The sequence below is a fragment of the Pseudonaja textilis genome, chromosome 11 (assembly GCF_049901715.1).
Source record: "Pseudonaja textilis isolate UNSWEBS1 chromosome 11, rPseTex1.2, whole genome shotgun sequence".
In the NCBI taxonomy this organism is placed as follows: Eukaryota; Metazoa; Chordata; class Lepidosauria; order Squamata; family Elapidae; genus Pseudonaja; species Pseudonaja textilis.
Genome location: NC_142000.1, coordinates 3,007,905 through 3,023,732, shown reverse-complemented (window position 1 = coordinate 3,023,732; position 15,828 = coordinate 3,007,905). Strand labels below are relative to the sequence as shown.

The 15,828-nt window shown below is 44.0% G+C and overlaps 1 protein-coding gene across 1 annotated transcript; it reads left to right on the top strand.

Moving 5' to 3' along the window:
- The first annotated feature begins 341 nt into the window (after window positions 1-341).
- On the top strand, window positions 342-15,527 carry RFWD3 (ring finger and WD repeat domain 3). The gene is made up of 12 exons (XM_087940414.1): window positions 342-658; window positions 1,395-1,600; window positions 2,248-2,339; window positions 2,413-2,610; window positions 4,190-4,281; window positions 7,019-7,133; window positions 9,751-9,982; window positions 10,585-10,735; window positions 11,638-11,814; window positions 12,490-12,704; window positions 13,161-13,378; window positions 13,854-15,527. Exons 1-12 carry the CDS (start codon window positions 411-413, stop codon window positions 13,995-13,997), a joined length of 2,088 nt encoding a protein of 695 aa, XP_087796540.1. The 5' UTR covers window positions 342-410; the 3' UTR covers window positions 13,998-15,527.
- Window positions 15,528-15,828: the final 301 nt, after the last annotated feature.

Here is a 15,828-nt window from a genome sequence, read left to right as displayed (position 1 = left end):
CAATTTTCTTTCCTGTGGATTTCTATTTCCACTGGTTATCTGTTTTTTAAATTCTAGTCGTGTGTTTCACGCCCAACGGAATTGCACGCGCCCCACCCGCAAACGCAACTCTCGCATCAGGCTGAAAAAAAACCCGCTTTTTTTAAAAAACCTTGACAGCCGGCCTATAAACGCGCAGGCGCATCTTCCAAGCCTCCTTTCCTTTCCCCTCCCTCCCGGTTCACCCAAAAGAGTGACAGTCGGGGAGGTCCAATGGAGCGCCTGGGTGTTCAGGATCCCGTCCAATAGAAATCAAATCCTGCCTTCGCGCGCCTCCCGGGCGACCAATGAGGGAGCCCCCCTGGGCAGGAGGCGGGGAGATTGAGCGGCTGTCCGGCGCGCGCGCCGCCTGGCCGCTGTGAGGGAGCGCGATGGCGGCGCAGGAGGCGATGGAGGTGGATCTCCCGCCCGTGGCCGAGGCCGGCGAGCGGGAGCCGCCCGCAGCGCCCGGTCGCGAGGAAGCCTCGGGGCGCCGTCCGACGGGTGCCCGCTCCTCACGGGACTCTCTGGTGGCGGAGTCGCGGAGGCCGCGCCGCTCCCGGAGGAACCTGGCTGGCGCCCCTCGGCCGGCGTCTTCCTCCGCCTCGTCGTCGTCCTCCCAACGGGCAGCCCGGGCCAGGTGAGCTACCGCCTCCCCTGCTTTCCCCGCCCTTCAGATCCTCGGCGGGCTAGCCGGGGCTACGGAGACGCTCCCCGGAGGAAGCGGCAGGCCGAGCCCCGCGGAGGCTCCCCTGAGGAGGGTGGCTTCGGGCCCGTGAGGGAGCGTTTAACGGTTAATTCTGAAGCTGGGTTTGGGGGTTGTACCTGGTACCTCATCGCCTTGTCTCTCCATCTCGGCAGCTTTAAGAGGCGGGAATTCTGGGCCTTGGAGTCCCAGGCCTGTCAGAGCTGCTGCTGGGCTGGCTGGGAATTCTGGGCCTTGGAGTCCCAGGCCTGTCAGAGCTGCTGCTGCTGGGCTGGCTGGGAATTCTGGGCCTTGGAGTCCCAGGCCTGTCAGAGCTGCTGCTGGACTGAAGGGGGAATTCTGGGTGTTGGAGTCCCAGGCCTGTCAGAGCTGCTGCTGCTGGGCTGGCTGGGAATTCTGGGCCTTGGAGTCCAGTCATGCCAGAGCCACTGCTGGACTGAAGGGGGAATTCTGGGCGTTGGAGTCCCAGGCCTGTCAGAGCTGCTGCTGGGCTGGCTGGGAATTCTGGGCCTTGGAGTCCAGTCATGTGAACACTACTGCTGGGCTGATGGGGGAATTCTGGGTGTTGGAGTCCGCATGGCTCAGCCACTTTCTCCACGAAGGAAGGGCATGTTTCGAGGGGACTAGAATCAGATATCACACTAATACACATTTGCCTTGTGTTGATTAGATCCACAGCATCCCTGGTTAGTTATTTCCAGGTCAGTAGGACCCAACCAACAGAACCTTCACTTCTGGTAATCCACAACAACAGCAGCTCAGATGAAACGGTGGTCCTGAGTGATTCCGAGAGCAGTGGCAACAGCAGCAGCCCCACGGAGGATGAAGAGGAACCAGCAAGAAGCTTAGAGGAAATACCTCTAATTGGCTTGGAAGGTTTGCATTTTTTTCCCCATTTTCGAAAATCTAAATGTATGTAAAGGACTCGGGACATGATGCCCATCGTTGATCAGAGCAAATGTTTGTGTGACATTTTCATGAGTCTATTGAAGGTGTCAGCAGGATGTGCTCAAAACAATCAGTGGCGGCTACAATGACACAAAGCTCTGCTCACATTACACCTTGAAAACAGGTAGAACTTTGGCCTGTTACAGTTGCCATCTCGACTGTTTTGACCAAACCCAATAGATATCCCTGTTGCTTTGGATCTCCTGTTGCATAGGATGGATCACATTTTGTATCCTAAGAATTCTAGGAAATTGACTGAGCTAAGACGAAAAATGTTGAGCAAACTTTGCAAATCTTCCGAGCCAACAGGCATTGCCTTTACTGTGCAGTAATGATCAGTTACTAATTTATTTGTATATTTGTATGTAACTTTCTAAAGTAGTCTGATTAAGTCTGTCTTGAACTCTGTATGCTTATGCCTGTGAGATTTTTGTGGTTTGGAATTATATGAAAATACCTTGCTTATTCCTTTTTTGTCTCTTTTAAAATTGAAATGGATTATTGGGACAACTGCACTTTCACATAGACTGGTTTTGTTTTCCTTACGTGAAGTATTCCTTTGTTTTTCCTCTTAGAAATTGTCTCAAATCAAATGGCACCTCCTGGGGATACTTCTAATGAGATAGAGCATCCTGATTCTAGAGTCACCGCTTCCCAACCAAAGATGGTAAGAAAAGATGAAGGTGAAAACTTGGGCCCTCATTTACCTGAGCTACCTTCCATATTTTCTTTTTTTCCAGACAACTCCATTAAAGAAAAGCAATCTGGCGGCATCTCTGGTTCCTTTGGAAGAGGACAGTGGTGATACCTGTGCCATCTGTTTTGAAGAGTGGACGAACGCTGGGGACCATCGTCTTGCTGCATTGCGCTGCGGGCATCTCTTTGGCTACAGCTGCATTAAGAGGTGGCTGAAGGGTCAAGTAGGCAAATGCCCCCAGGTAAAAGTCTTTTAGCAAGAAAGACTCATTTGTAATAAAAAGGAATTGGTTAGGAGTGGTTGCAGGGAGTTTAAGTGACTTTTGTGAAGTGAAACAACAATTTTAGTCTTAGCTCAGTTACTAATACATTTGTATTAGAATATTTTGGATGCAGTGACCTTTTCAGCTATTTTTCCATGATACATTTAAATATAGGTAGTCCCTGACTTGCAACAGTTCATTTAGTGACTGTTCAAAGTTACAACGGCACTAAAAAGTAACTTATCACAGTTTTTTCACGATCTTTGTAGTATGCCCATGACCATGTGATCAAAGTTCAGATGCTTGGCAATTGGTTTATACTTATGACCATAGCTATGTCCCAAGATCACGTGATCCCTTTTGCAGCCTGTGGACAAACATCAATTGCAGTGATTCATTTAACTGTGGCAAGAAAGGTCATAAAATGGGGCAAGACTCACTTAACAAATGTCTCACTTAACATAAATGTTGGGCTCAATTGTGATTGTAAGTCAAGGACTACCTGTATCCACTGGGGGATGCCAGAACTTCAAGGGAGGAACTAGTTCTCTTTCTTCAGTTATTTAACAGAACGTTGCAGAGCTTAGGATTCTAAGGGGAAAAGGTGCCATTAACATTCAGGAGAACTACTTATTGTTTGCAAATTGCAGTGGACAGTGCACACTACACTTGGACTGTTGGCTGTGGAGGCTTGTTGCGATAAAAATCAGTAACCAAAGAAGATTTAAACCAGATTACTGGTCTCTTGCATTCAGACAAGATTCTTGCATGGTAAATTTACCAAAATAGTTTAAAAGTGCACAGACACTAACAGAAGAGCCCAAATAAAGAAAAAGAAATGCTTTACATTTGATAAGGAAAGAAAGTAACCACAAGCACAGGGTATCCCTCATGATGTGAAAACAGCTCAGACAATTTTCCTAAAAAAGGGACCATATTTCATGTGTTTGTTGAGCCAAGATTGTAATTGTTATTTCTTATAGCAATAGCACTTAGACTTATAGACCGCTTTACAGTGCTTTACGGCCCTCTCTAAGCAGTTTACAGAGTCAGCCTGTTGCCCCCAACAATCTGGGTCCTCATTCTACCCACCTTGGAAGGATGGAAGGCTGAGTCAACCTGGAGCCTGGTGGGATTCGATCTGTCAAATTGCAGGCAGCTGGCTGTCAGCAGAAGTAGTTTGCAGTACTGCACTCTAACCATTGCGCCCCTGAGGCTTATTCTGAGAAGCTGGCCCTTATTCCTGTCGTAAAGGATAGGAAATGATATTGGGGTGGGTGGGAGGTGGCAGCTTTATCCCCAAGTCCTGTCCTTTCAAAGCCTGAATTCTGTGACCAGTTAGTCACTAATAGGCAGAGTTGGCACAATAACAAAACCTCCATTCTGGAGAATGTCATATGAGCAATAGAGAGGAGGACATGCAGGAATGTGAAGAAAAATACAGGAGTGATAACCTGATGATGAGTAAACAGGTAGATGTTCTTAGCCAAACCACCACAGCTGAGCAATAGATTATTTGTCAGAAAGTGACTCACTTTCATTTTGTGTTTTGTTTTAGTGCAATAAGAAAGCCAAACACACAGATATTGTCGTCCTTTATGCCCGTACTCTGAAAGCACTGGACACCGCTGAACAGGAAAACATGAAAAGGTGTTGATGCAGGATCACTTTCATTTTCCTAGATGAAATTGCATGCACATTTATGGTCCAAGGATCAGGCCAAAAGAATTTTTCATTGAAATGTGTTGTGCACAGAATAGATCAACCCAGCTTCCCTTAAGACTCTTCTTTTTGTGTTCCTGTGAGGCTTTAGGGGCTTTATGGGGATCATCAGGCTTTGACTGAACCCTGGTAAGACCGAATGGCTTTGGATGCCTGAGATCTGGGACTTTGCCGTCTTTAATTCTGGGTGGGCTTGCACTTCCTCAGACAGATCCAGTCTACAACTTAGGGTTCTCCTGCACTAGCAATTCCTGCTCAAAGAGCAGGTGGCAGGTGCAGCTAGGGGAGCCTTTGTGCAACTTTGGGTTCTGCACCAGTTGTGGCCTTTCCTGGATCAGGAGTCCCGTCATTCAGGCCCCAGTCATCTCACGGCTGGACTATTCAAATGCGCTCCACATAGGACTACCCTAGAAGAGCATTCAGAAGTCACAACTGGTGCAGAGTGGGTAGGTGTGGACAGTTCTTGAGGCCCAAAGAATGGCCCGTGCAATGCCACTGGCCCGTGAGTTGCGTTGACTGCCAATTTGCTTCTGGGTGCAATTCAAGGTGTTAGTAATCATCTTTAAAGCCCTTCGTGGTCCAGGCTACTTGAGGGACCGTCTCATCCCACTGGGATTGGCCCGTCCCACCTGTACCAGCAGAGGAGGGATGCTGCAGGTCCTATCAGCCTGATTGTTGCGACTGGTGGGATCCAGATGATCTCTTCTGTTGCACCTGCCCTAGGGAACAACTCCACCCCCCAGCCCATGTGATGTCAGTCGCAGCCCTCCTGGTCTATAAAGATGTTCCCAATGGGGAACTTCATGTTGGAGGTGGTTGATTGATTAACAATGGATCCCTCCCTCCTGCTTCCACCCTCCCATCTTTTAATTGGGCATGTTCTGGATTTTATATTAACTTATTGATGTTTTTAGTTTATAGAGTTTTTATTTTTTATGATTGTAAGCCAGCCAGTGTTATCTTGAAGTACAGTGGGTGGCCTATACAGTTTACAACTAAATAAATGTAAGGTATGCAGATTGGAGCTGGAAGAATCTTGTGTCACAGGTAGCCCTCGCCTTACAAAAGTTTGTTTAGTGACTGTTGAAAGTTACAATGGCACTGAAAAATGTGACTTATGACTATTTTTCACACTTATGACCATTGCAGCATCCCTGCGATCAACCAATCTTAATTGAGACACTTGGCAACTGACCCATATTTATGATGGTTGCCATATCCCAGGTCATATGATCTCCTTTTGTGACCTTCTGACAAGCAAGGTCAATAGGGAATCCAGATTCACTTAACAACTGTGTTACTAATTTAACACCTGCGGTGATTCACTTAACTGTGGCAAAAAAGGTTATAAAATGGGGCAAAACTCTCTTAACAAATGTCTCATTTAGGAACAGAAATTTAGGGCTCAACTGTGATCGTAAGTTGAGGACTACCTGTATACATGTAACAAATAAATGAAATTACACAATTACAAGTTATGTCTAGGAGATCAAGCAAACCCATGGTGATTTTTTGAGCGTGCCTGATTAATCTGTGAGTCTAGATCAGGCAGCAAAGCATGGAAATAACCTGGTATCTAAACTCAGAATTTCAAGTAAAGTTTACTGATGGTTAAGGAGTTGCATCTGCAGTATGTAAAGACTGTGATTAGCATTAAATCTTTCACTGTGTATGCTGCACTCAAGAACAACAGATTGAGGCCAAACATTTTCTACGGCAGCTGCATTGACGAAGTTTTTACTGTATTAACTGGGGTGTAAAGAATGGTGATGGTTTGATAAGTGTTGAAGTTACCCCAGGTCGGATATGCTGGGGAGCGTAATTTCTTCCCTCGGAAACAGCAACGTTATTACTTATGTGGGAACTATCCTGCTTCTGCAACCCCGCTTTATTCTGGAAAGCCAGTGGTTGCTTAAACATAAGTTAGCAAATAGTTGGGTTCAGATGACACGAAGTCTATAAAAGTCAAGGGAGCTTTTGTTCTTGACAGTTTTATAGACTTTGTAACTTGATTACCTTTAACTTCTTCCAGAAAAACTAGGTCACCTTGAAATTGTAGACCCTTCTGTATTCTAACATAGCTCAGATTAATCTTTCCCAGTCTTGTTTTATCAGCTGTTACACGTATAAGATTTAGATGTCTATCTGCAGAAATGTTCTGTAACCCTTTGTTACTAAAGTTTATTTGAAGCACTTTTACCCTGTTTTTAAGGCCAAAAGGACTTCCAGTGCTTCTGAAATTAGCTCTGCTGCCAGACTCGTACTGTAAATATTGTAACATACAGTGATAGTTTGGGTGACTTCATGAATATTCCTTGTAGCTTTTATTTATTTCTTATTTTAAAAAATAACTCTAGATGGCCCGTATACCTAATATTCCTCTTATTTTCCCCACAACAACCACCTTGGGAGGTGGAGTGGGGTGAAAGAAAGTGACTTGCTAAAAGTCACCCAGCCAGCTCTCTTGCCTAAGGCCAGACTAGAACTCACAGTCTCCTGGTGTCTGACACCTTTATCATTAGATCAGTCCCTCGGAATTCATAGGAAAATAATCTGTCTCTGTTTGTAATATTTTCTCAGTTCTTCAGTCCAGTCTACAGTCTGGGAATTCTTGGTGATCTCCCATCCAAAATTCTAACCAGATTGGTCCCTTTTTTTGTCACAGCTCTTTAGAAAAGGAACAAGTCCTGCGGAGGAAAGCAGAACTGGAATCAGCCCAGAGTCGACTTCAACTGCAGGTCGTGACGGAGGAGTGTAGCAAACTGAAGCAGCAAGTACAGGTAAGATTAGCTGCAGTCATTGAGGCAGGACATCTGTACAGGTAGTCCTCGACTTATGACCACAATTGAGCCCAACATTTCTGTCGTTAAGTGAGACATTTGTTAAGTTAGTTTTGCCCCATTTTAGGACCTTTCGTGCCTCAGTTGTTAAGTGAATCACTGCAGTTGGTAAATTAGTAACCTGCTTATTAAGTGAATCTGGCTTCCCCGTTGACTTTGATTGTCAGAAAGTGGCAAAAGGGGATCCTGTGACCCCAGGACTACAAATCACATGGCCTTTGGGATGCTGTACCAGTTGTAACTGAAAAACAGTCATAAGTCACTTTTTTTCAGTGCCTTTGTAATTTTGAACGGTCACTAAATGAACTGTTGTAAGTCAAGGACATCTGTAGTCCATGTCTTTCTCACATGCTTTTTGGAAAAACAAAAGCATTCGTGGGAGAGATTTTTATTGAGTCACCAGCATAATTGCCAAGGAGCACAGAGACATTCCTTGGGGCATTGCTTTCTTTCTTTCTTTCTTTCTTTCTTTCTTTCTTTCTTTCTTTCTTTCTTTCTTTCTTTCTTTCTTTCTTTCTTTCTTTCTTTCTTTCTTTCTTTCTTTCTTTCTTTCTTTCTTCTTCCTTCCTTCCTTCCTTCCTTCCTTCCTTCCTTCCTTCCTTCCTCCCCTCCCTCCCTCCCTCCCTCCCTCCCTCCCTCCCTCCCTCCCTCCTACTTCCTATCATGTCTAATACTGTTCCTCCTGCTATTTTCCCCACTAACCCCCTCCATTAGAAAGATTGGACTGAGAGAGATTGACCAGCCCAAAGTTATCCCGCCAGCTTTCATGCCTAAGGCGAGACTGGTACTCACAATCTCCTAGTCTAACTAAAAAAGAAAGCTTATCTATACCTTAACAAAATTATTTTCTTTTGTTTAGAGTGTTCCTGACTAAGCGGGGGTGGGTGGGTGGAATCTCCTTTAAGCTGGTCATTAAAAAATAAGAGATCTATAGATATATGGCCCTTTACTTATCTGGAATTTACTTCTGGGGGAAAGAAGAAGCCCTATTTTTAAATTGGTAATTTGTAACTACCGTATTTTTAATGGCCCAGAAGTTGAAGAAGTAGGACTAAGTGATCCATCTAGAAATTCACATGTGTGCAGCTATGTAGAAAATGCAGGGATCCTTTGGGCTAAAAATTGAGGTCATAACATCCACTTAGAACAATGGGAACAAATATGGCAAACCCAGTATAAATTAATGTTCAGTATCATATAAAGAGAATATCTATAAAATGTTCTACCGCTGGCACCTTCCACCGGCAAGATTGGCAAAAATGTTTCCCAATATGTCACCCAAATGCTGGAAGTGCAATCATAGCCAGGGAACAAATTTTCACATGTGGACATGCCCCAAAGCTCGAAAATACTGGTCTAAGATACAGGAATGGTTGGAAGAGATGACAAATTAAAGATCAAACTCAATCCAGAGACCTTCTTATTGGGAATATCAGAACTGTCATGGAGTAAAAAAAAACAGCATCTAATATTACACATCATCACAGCAGAAAGAATAGCCTTTGCCCAAAATTGGAAATTAACAATGGTACCCACAGATCTAGCAGTAATCAACAAAATTTACCAATGCACAGAAATGATTAGATTAACTATGATATTAAAAAATAAGGAAGAGGGAGAATTTTTTACAAAATGGAATACATGGTACAAATGGTTAAACAAAAAGGAAATAAAGATGTGAAAATGATTGAAGAAATATTATGGAACAACAGAAATAAGGATAAATGTATAGCTGTGAATATATGTATAGCATAGCTATGTATATAGGCGTAGTAGTGTAGTTACAATGTATCACGACGTACTAATAACATAGATAAGTAAGAAATTAGGAATTAGATTTAAGATTTGTAGTAAATGATTTCAGTTAACACTAATAGAGATGTACACTGTTATGAGGACACTGTGAAGTGTGAGAACGTGATTCTCTTTTAAAATATTTTTTTCTTGAATAAAAACTTATTAAAGAAAAGAAAATGCAGGGATCCTTGATCTTAGCTGGGGTTGTGGAGAGAAGGCAGAAGAATGCAAGGAAGAGTTTCCTTTCTTGTTCTTTCAGAATTTGAATTTAGGCAAACTTGTTTGGTTGAGGGAGGGATGGTCACTGTAATAGATTTGTTGGATTTGGGCTGGAGGGGAATTGATTGGAACAGATTCCTTTCAACATGATCTGTTTCAGTCCATTCACTCTAACCTTAATCTCCTACTGTTTTCTTGGGCTACACATCTGTCTTTCCTGAACTTGGAAGATTAAACTGCGTACTTTGAAGCCCTGGTTAAACTCGGTTGGACTGCGATTTCTACAATCCTAGTCTGTACATCAAATGGATGGGATTTCTGAGATATGCTCTTGAAAATCCTGGAGAGGCTGATACAGCCCTCCCATGCCTGATGATGCCCTTTATGTAGAACAGTGTTTCTCAACTTTGCCAGCTGAAATGTGTGGACTTCAACTCCCAGAATGCTGCCTGGAGAATTCAGGAGAATTCTGCAAGGTTGAGAAACACAGCCAGCTCTCTGGGTTTGACTTAACACTCCCTTTCTGCCTTTCCTTCTGCAGGAACTGAAGGCTTTGCTGGCCCGGTACACTGCCAGCTCCTCCTCTCAGCAGTCCAGCAGTGCTCGCTCTTGCTTTCCCGGCTGCCTCTCCTCCAGCCAGGGTCAGCACAAGTACCATTTTGAGAGAGCCTTTCTGGTCTCCCAGGTGGGCAGCTGCCGGGTGATGGCCTACTGTGACCCCCTGAGCTGCCTCGTGGTCTCGCAGCCCTCTCCGCAAAGCACTCTCCTTCCTGGTGAGTCAGTAACCAAACCTAGGTCTGGGGGCTAGAAAGAGAGGCGGGGGTGCCTGGTGGCTGCCTCGATCAAATGAAGGATCTTCACGAGGAACCACTAAGCCGCCTGATCAAAAAGTAAACGTGCCCCAAAACAGGATGAGAAGTGGCTGCGGCGCTTGAAGAAACAGTGCCTGGGTCCGCGACACCTCAGGGTCGCGACGGCTGCCCTCATGCAGGAAGAAAATTCCCTTTGGCTGAAATGAGGCTGGCAGCAAGCTGTGGCTACAGGGAAGACAGCGAACAAAGGGAAAAAAAACAGAAAAAAGCCTCTGTAGCGCTTTGAAGCGTTACGAAGAAAACCTGACAGTACAAGAAGTCAATTTTGAACAAGTAGCGTTTCTATCCAGAGAACTACGAGCCAATCTTTTGCCACAACCTCTTAGGGCAAGAGGTTGTGAGTCGTGAACTGGGGAAAGTGACAGTTGACAAGGGGCGTGGCAAAAGATTAAGGACTCAGTCTCTGGTCAGAAAGGCAGGTGTTAACCCATCTGTGGATTCTCCAATCAACGTGCTGGAGAAAGGGAGGATTCTGCTAAGTGTCCTTTTCTGTGTCTTTTGAGGGTATGGAATTAAGATGATGAGCTCTGTCAACCTGAAGAGCAGCCAGTATGTGCCCATCCACAGCAAGCAGATCCGGGGCCTGTCCTTCAGCAACCGGGCAGATGGCTTGCTCTTATCTGCTTCTTTGGACCATACGCTCAGGCTTACAAGGTGAGTACCTTGCACTACAAAGTAAGGGCCTGCATTTAGGGAAGAAAAACCAAATGCCCAGGTAGAGGATAGGCCCGTATCTAGGCGTCCAGGTGGATCACAGCTTAGGTATGAGCCAGCTGTGTGCTGCAGCTGCCAAAAGAGCCAATGCAGGCCTAGGTGGCATCAAAGGAGGGATAGTTTTAAGATTGTGTGAAGTGATAGGACCGCTTTATACTGCACCAGTGGGGCCACTCTTGGGATGCTGTGGCCAGTTTTGGTTATCACGATACAAGAAAAGATGTTGACACTGTAGGAAGTGCAGAGAAGAGCAACAAAGATGATAAAGGTTGCGGAGGCCAGATTGTCTGATGAACTAGGTATGCTTAGCTTAACGAAGAGAAGGCTTCAATAAGGGGAGACCTGATTGCTGCCTTAATAGCTGAAGGCTATCGCGGGGGAAGAGGGAGTCAATTTATTCTCCATGGCATCTGAGGGCAGGAAAAGAAGCAGCGGGTAGAAGCTCATCAGAGGGAGATCCAACCTGGAAATGAGGAGGAATTTGCTGCCAGTGAGGACAATGAATCAGTGGAACAGCTTGCCTCCTGGAGTTGTGGTGCTCCTTCGATGGAGGTTTTCAAAAAAAAAAAAAAAAAAAAGGCAGCCATTTCTCCGGGATAGTAAAAAGACTCCTACCTTGGGCAGAGGATTAGATATAAGACCTTCAGAATCCCTTCCAGCCCCCTAATGAAGAGGCCTTTCCCTGGATGGCTCAGGGAACTGGCCTATGGTCTTTTCTGGGGAATGGTTTCCTGCCTGGATGGTAGATGTTATTGGGGTTGAGTAGTAGTGGGCCAAGGGAAGAGGCACAGAGTAGGAACGGGGTGCAGATCCTGAGAGGCTCTTCTCTCCTTTTCTCTCAGCTTAGCCACAAACACTGTTGTACAGACCTATAATGCTAGTCGCCCCATCTGGTGCTGCTGCTGGTGTCTCGATGACACCAACTACGTCTATGCTGGGCTGGCTAATGGATCTATCTTGGTCTATGATCTGCGGGACACAAACTCCTACGTCCAGGAACTGGTTTCACAGAAGTCCAGGTATGGCTTTCATAAGATAACGTTGCTTTCCAAACACTAACTGAGACCATGGAAGACTGTAAAATATCTCCATACTAAGTTCATTTCTAAGGCTGCGGTATTATTTGAAAAATCCTTCATGCTGCAGGCTAGGAACATAAGCTTCTTGACAAAGAATTGCTTAAAAGACTTGGATACAGAATATAAATGCCTTACTGTGAGCCAGAAAAATCTCCAAACTGGTGAGAGCAAAGGAGGTGGGGGGAGGGGGGGTCAGACTGCCTAATGTCGGAAGTAATCTTGTCGTAGAGGAATTTCCACTCCTTAAGTCGCTGCAGATACTAGCAGTCTCCTGGTGGGGAATTGGAAAGAATGCAGTGGGGGTAAAGTTGGCGAGGACATTTATCTTGCTTGTAGTAGTTCTGCATTAATGCGTCTTGTGGCGGTTCTGAGCAGTTGTGAGTGATGTGAATCAAGTTACCCTTCTTATCTCTACAATGTTTAGTGATGCTTAATCTGAAGTAAGCAGGGGATTTCAGTCTTAGCAACGCTTGCAATAAAGTCGGATGGTTTCTAATTTTCAACCCTCTCTGAAATCCTTCTTTAAACATTCTTATGAATATTTTCATTTTAGGACGAGAACCAGAGATAATGACCTAGTGATCCTGATTTTGCTGCTCTCTTTGACCCCATCAGGTGTCCTGTGGTGTCTTTATCTTACCTTCCTCGAATGGCTTCGGCCTCACTGCCATATGGTGGACTGGTGTCTGGAACGCTGGAAGGAGCCTGTTTTTGGGAGCAGAAGTCCAGCAATTCCTATCGACCTCACGATCTTCCCCTTGAACCCGGAGGTTGCATTGACCTTCAGACAGAGGCCAGCACACGGCACTGCCTTGCCACATTCAGGCCCAGTAAGTTGGCATCCATGGAGCCAGTAAATTGTCATCTAATATTTTCCTTTTCTCTCCGTGGCCATTGCTTCCACCTCAGGCACAGTCACAATCCCCACCTTTTGCAACATAGCATCTTTCACAGTCCCAGAATCCCCTGTCAACATGTCTTTCTCACTGCCTGGAAATGCTAAGCACATGGAGCTTTGTGCGAAATCTGACTTCTCTTTTGCCCCAGTTTGGAATGCTGCCTTACAAACAAACTTACAGAGATTGTTACTAACTCCACTCGTGTAGTAGGTATTAAACCTTACCTTGGCATTCAGAACAGAGTAAAACAATGTTCTCAATGTGCATGACAAGCAGCATCTTAAGGAAATCTATCAAACAGGAACCTCATTGAAATGCTTCTGCGGTGTTGCATGTTAATACTTTGTGACTTCGTAACTTTTTTTTTTCAATTTCTCCCTTTCACAGACAGAAACAACAACTGTTTGCAGTGTGTGGTGATGGAGCTGACATCTACTCAGCTGACAGACCGAGATGATGAAATTGTGTGTTCGTGCAACCCCATTCAAACTCTTACTGCAGGTCCAACGTGCAAACTCTTAACCAAAAATGCCATTTTTCAAAGTCCTGAAGATGACGGCAGCATCCTTGTGTGCGCAGGGGACGAAGCATCAAACTCTGCCATGGTATTGCCTTATAACAACTTTGCCTTTTGTCGGTAGCATTAGGTATTGATGGTTTTTCTTCTTCCAGAACTGTTAAGTCACAAAAATGGAGTGATAGAGTGAGGGTGCAGGTGTGTCACAATTGCCACAGTATACATTCATGCCACACTCAGAGGGGCTGTCCTCTGTATTTATTTCCCTAGGGATAGGAGACTGGGAGGAAAATGATGAACTCAGCTATGAGGCACACAGAGCCATGCGCTACTCTTTTATTATTAGAGGTGAGAAGGGAGGGAAGCTAGTCCCTATTTTTTTTATTCTATTTTCTTTATAGCTCTAGTCGGAAATCTTCTAAAACCCATTTATCAGGAGGTCAGGAAAGGAGGGTAGCTTTATTAGGAAGTGTCAATTCCTGTAAAACATTGTAGTTTGCAGAACCATACCTTGCCCAGTGAGATATGTGGTGAATTATGGCCTTTCTCTCTTCGTCCTGAAGCTCTGGGATGCAGGAAGTGGAACTCTGCTTCAGAAACTGCCAGCTGACCTCCCTGTGTTGGATGTCTGTCCTTTTGAGGTGAATCGCAACAACTTTCTTGCTACTTTGACCGAGAAGATGGTAAAAATCTACAAGTGGCAGTGACTTGTCTCCCTTGCCTTCCACGCCTGATCCCTGAGCAGATGCTTTGCTGATAATTGGATGTTGACTGTCTTGAAGATAGGATTATTCCTGAACCATCTTAGATGTGTACCTCAGAGTAATTTATTGGCTTCATCTTGGCTCACCCTACATCCCTATTTCCCCCAATTTATTATTTTTTCAATGAAGACTGTTATTTCAGTCATGCAACAAATCTTGTTATGGGTCTTGTCTTCTGGTTGCATTATTCTGGGAGGAAGTGAAGAAGAAACTTGCCTGCCATTTTCTGGACAAAGTTTCCAGAAATTAATCATTGGTGCTTGCTAAGACTATCTTAATTAGCCCTGCTCCACACTGACCTAAAACTTCATAATGTGGGTACTAGTAGATCACTAGCCTACCATGTACAAAGCAAAAAGCAGTTTGTCTCTGTCTCTCTCGATCTACTTAAAATCACTTTTCTGTAATGAGCAAAATGTTTTCTGATCATGAGGGAAGACGGGGAAAAGCGTTACTGCAAGTTCTGCCTGAAATTGGCTGCTGACATGCATTTTGAATGCAGTTTGGGGAGGGAGATGTAATGACTTAATGTACAAGCCTAACTGTTTGGACTGAAATTGTGACTTAGGAGACTTCCGGCCGATCTCCCAAAGCCAGACAGTTGCAAAATTGAAACATGAAGCCACTTCAGAACTTGATTAAGTCTGTTTGCAGGGGAAAAGGTTTTGCTTGGCTTTTCTTAAGTACAACGGTGGTCTGTTTTCTGGTCTGAATTAAAGTAACCTTGTATTTTGATTGCTGGCTTTCACAGAGTGTATATACTGCAAGACTCATCTGAAAACCTTTTTTTTATCTGAAAGCTGTAGAAATTGAAGCTTTTTGCTCTGCCTATACTGTGCATGGCAGTACAAACCTCAGAACAACTTTCTTAAACTGAAATACTGTGACTTGTAAGTATGTCTAATTTTCCTGTTATGTAATTTTTTTTAAACTCGCAATTGTGAAACAAACTTTAAAATCAGTGGTTTTCTCCAGTGGGCAAAACACTTTGCTGTTAGGCTATTCAAGAGTTTTAAAATTAAGAATAAGTGCCAAGAAAGTGAAGGCGAGTGTGCATCTTAAAAGATCTTAAGGAAATGACACATTTTGTACCTGATGTCAGACAGGAATGCTTCCATGTGGTATATTAATGTATATGGGTTTTGGGAATATTTCCTTAACTTTTTGTTGACAACTACAATAGCAAGGTGCAATTTGTAAGGTAAGTCTTTGCACCAGTGAATGTTTATACTTTATCTAAGGTGAAAAATATAGTTAATTTTTTTAATGAAAAGTCTTGGAATAAGCTTACCTTGTGGGAATCTCTAGAATATAGAAACAGCAGTTCTGCTTTTAACCATGAGCAAGTCACTTTATATTAAAGTACATAATCACTATAATGTAAACACAGGTAAATTTGTGACATAACACCAGAATTGCAATTGCTTTAAAAATACAACTTTCTGTATAATAAAGATACTTCTTTATCAAGCATTTATAAGGAATTTGAGTATCCTGTCTATGCAATAGATAACATCTAGCGCACATCTTCAATTTCAACATTTGAAGCACCTGTTATTTGTAAAAGGGTTATATGTGGTGAAATTTAGGCTAAGGTTCTATTAGAGATACCGCCTATCATAACAGTGCGGAGGTAAATGTAACTGATGGCACTGATGTGTTAGTCTTTCAATAGACAGGTAATCCTTGACTTACAACAGTTCATTTAGTGACTGAAGTTACAACAGCATTGAAAAAAGTGACTGTTTTTCACACTTATGACAGTTGCAGCATC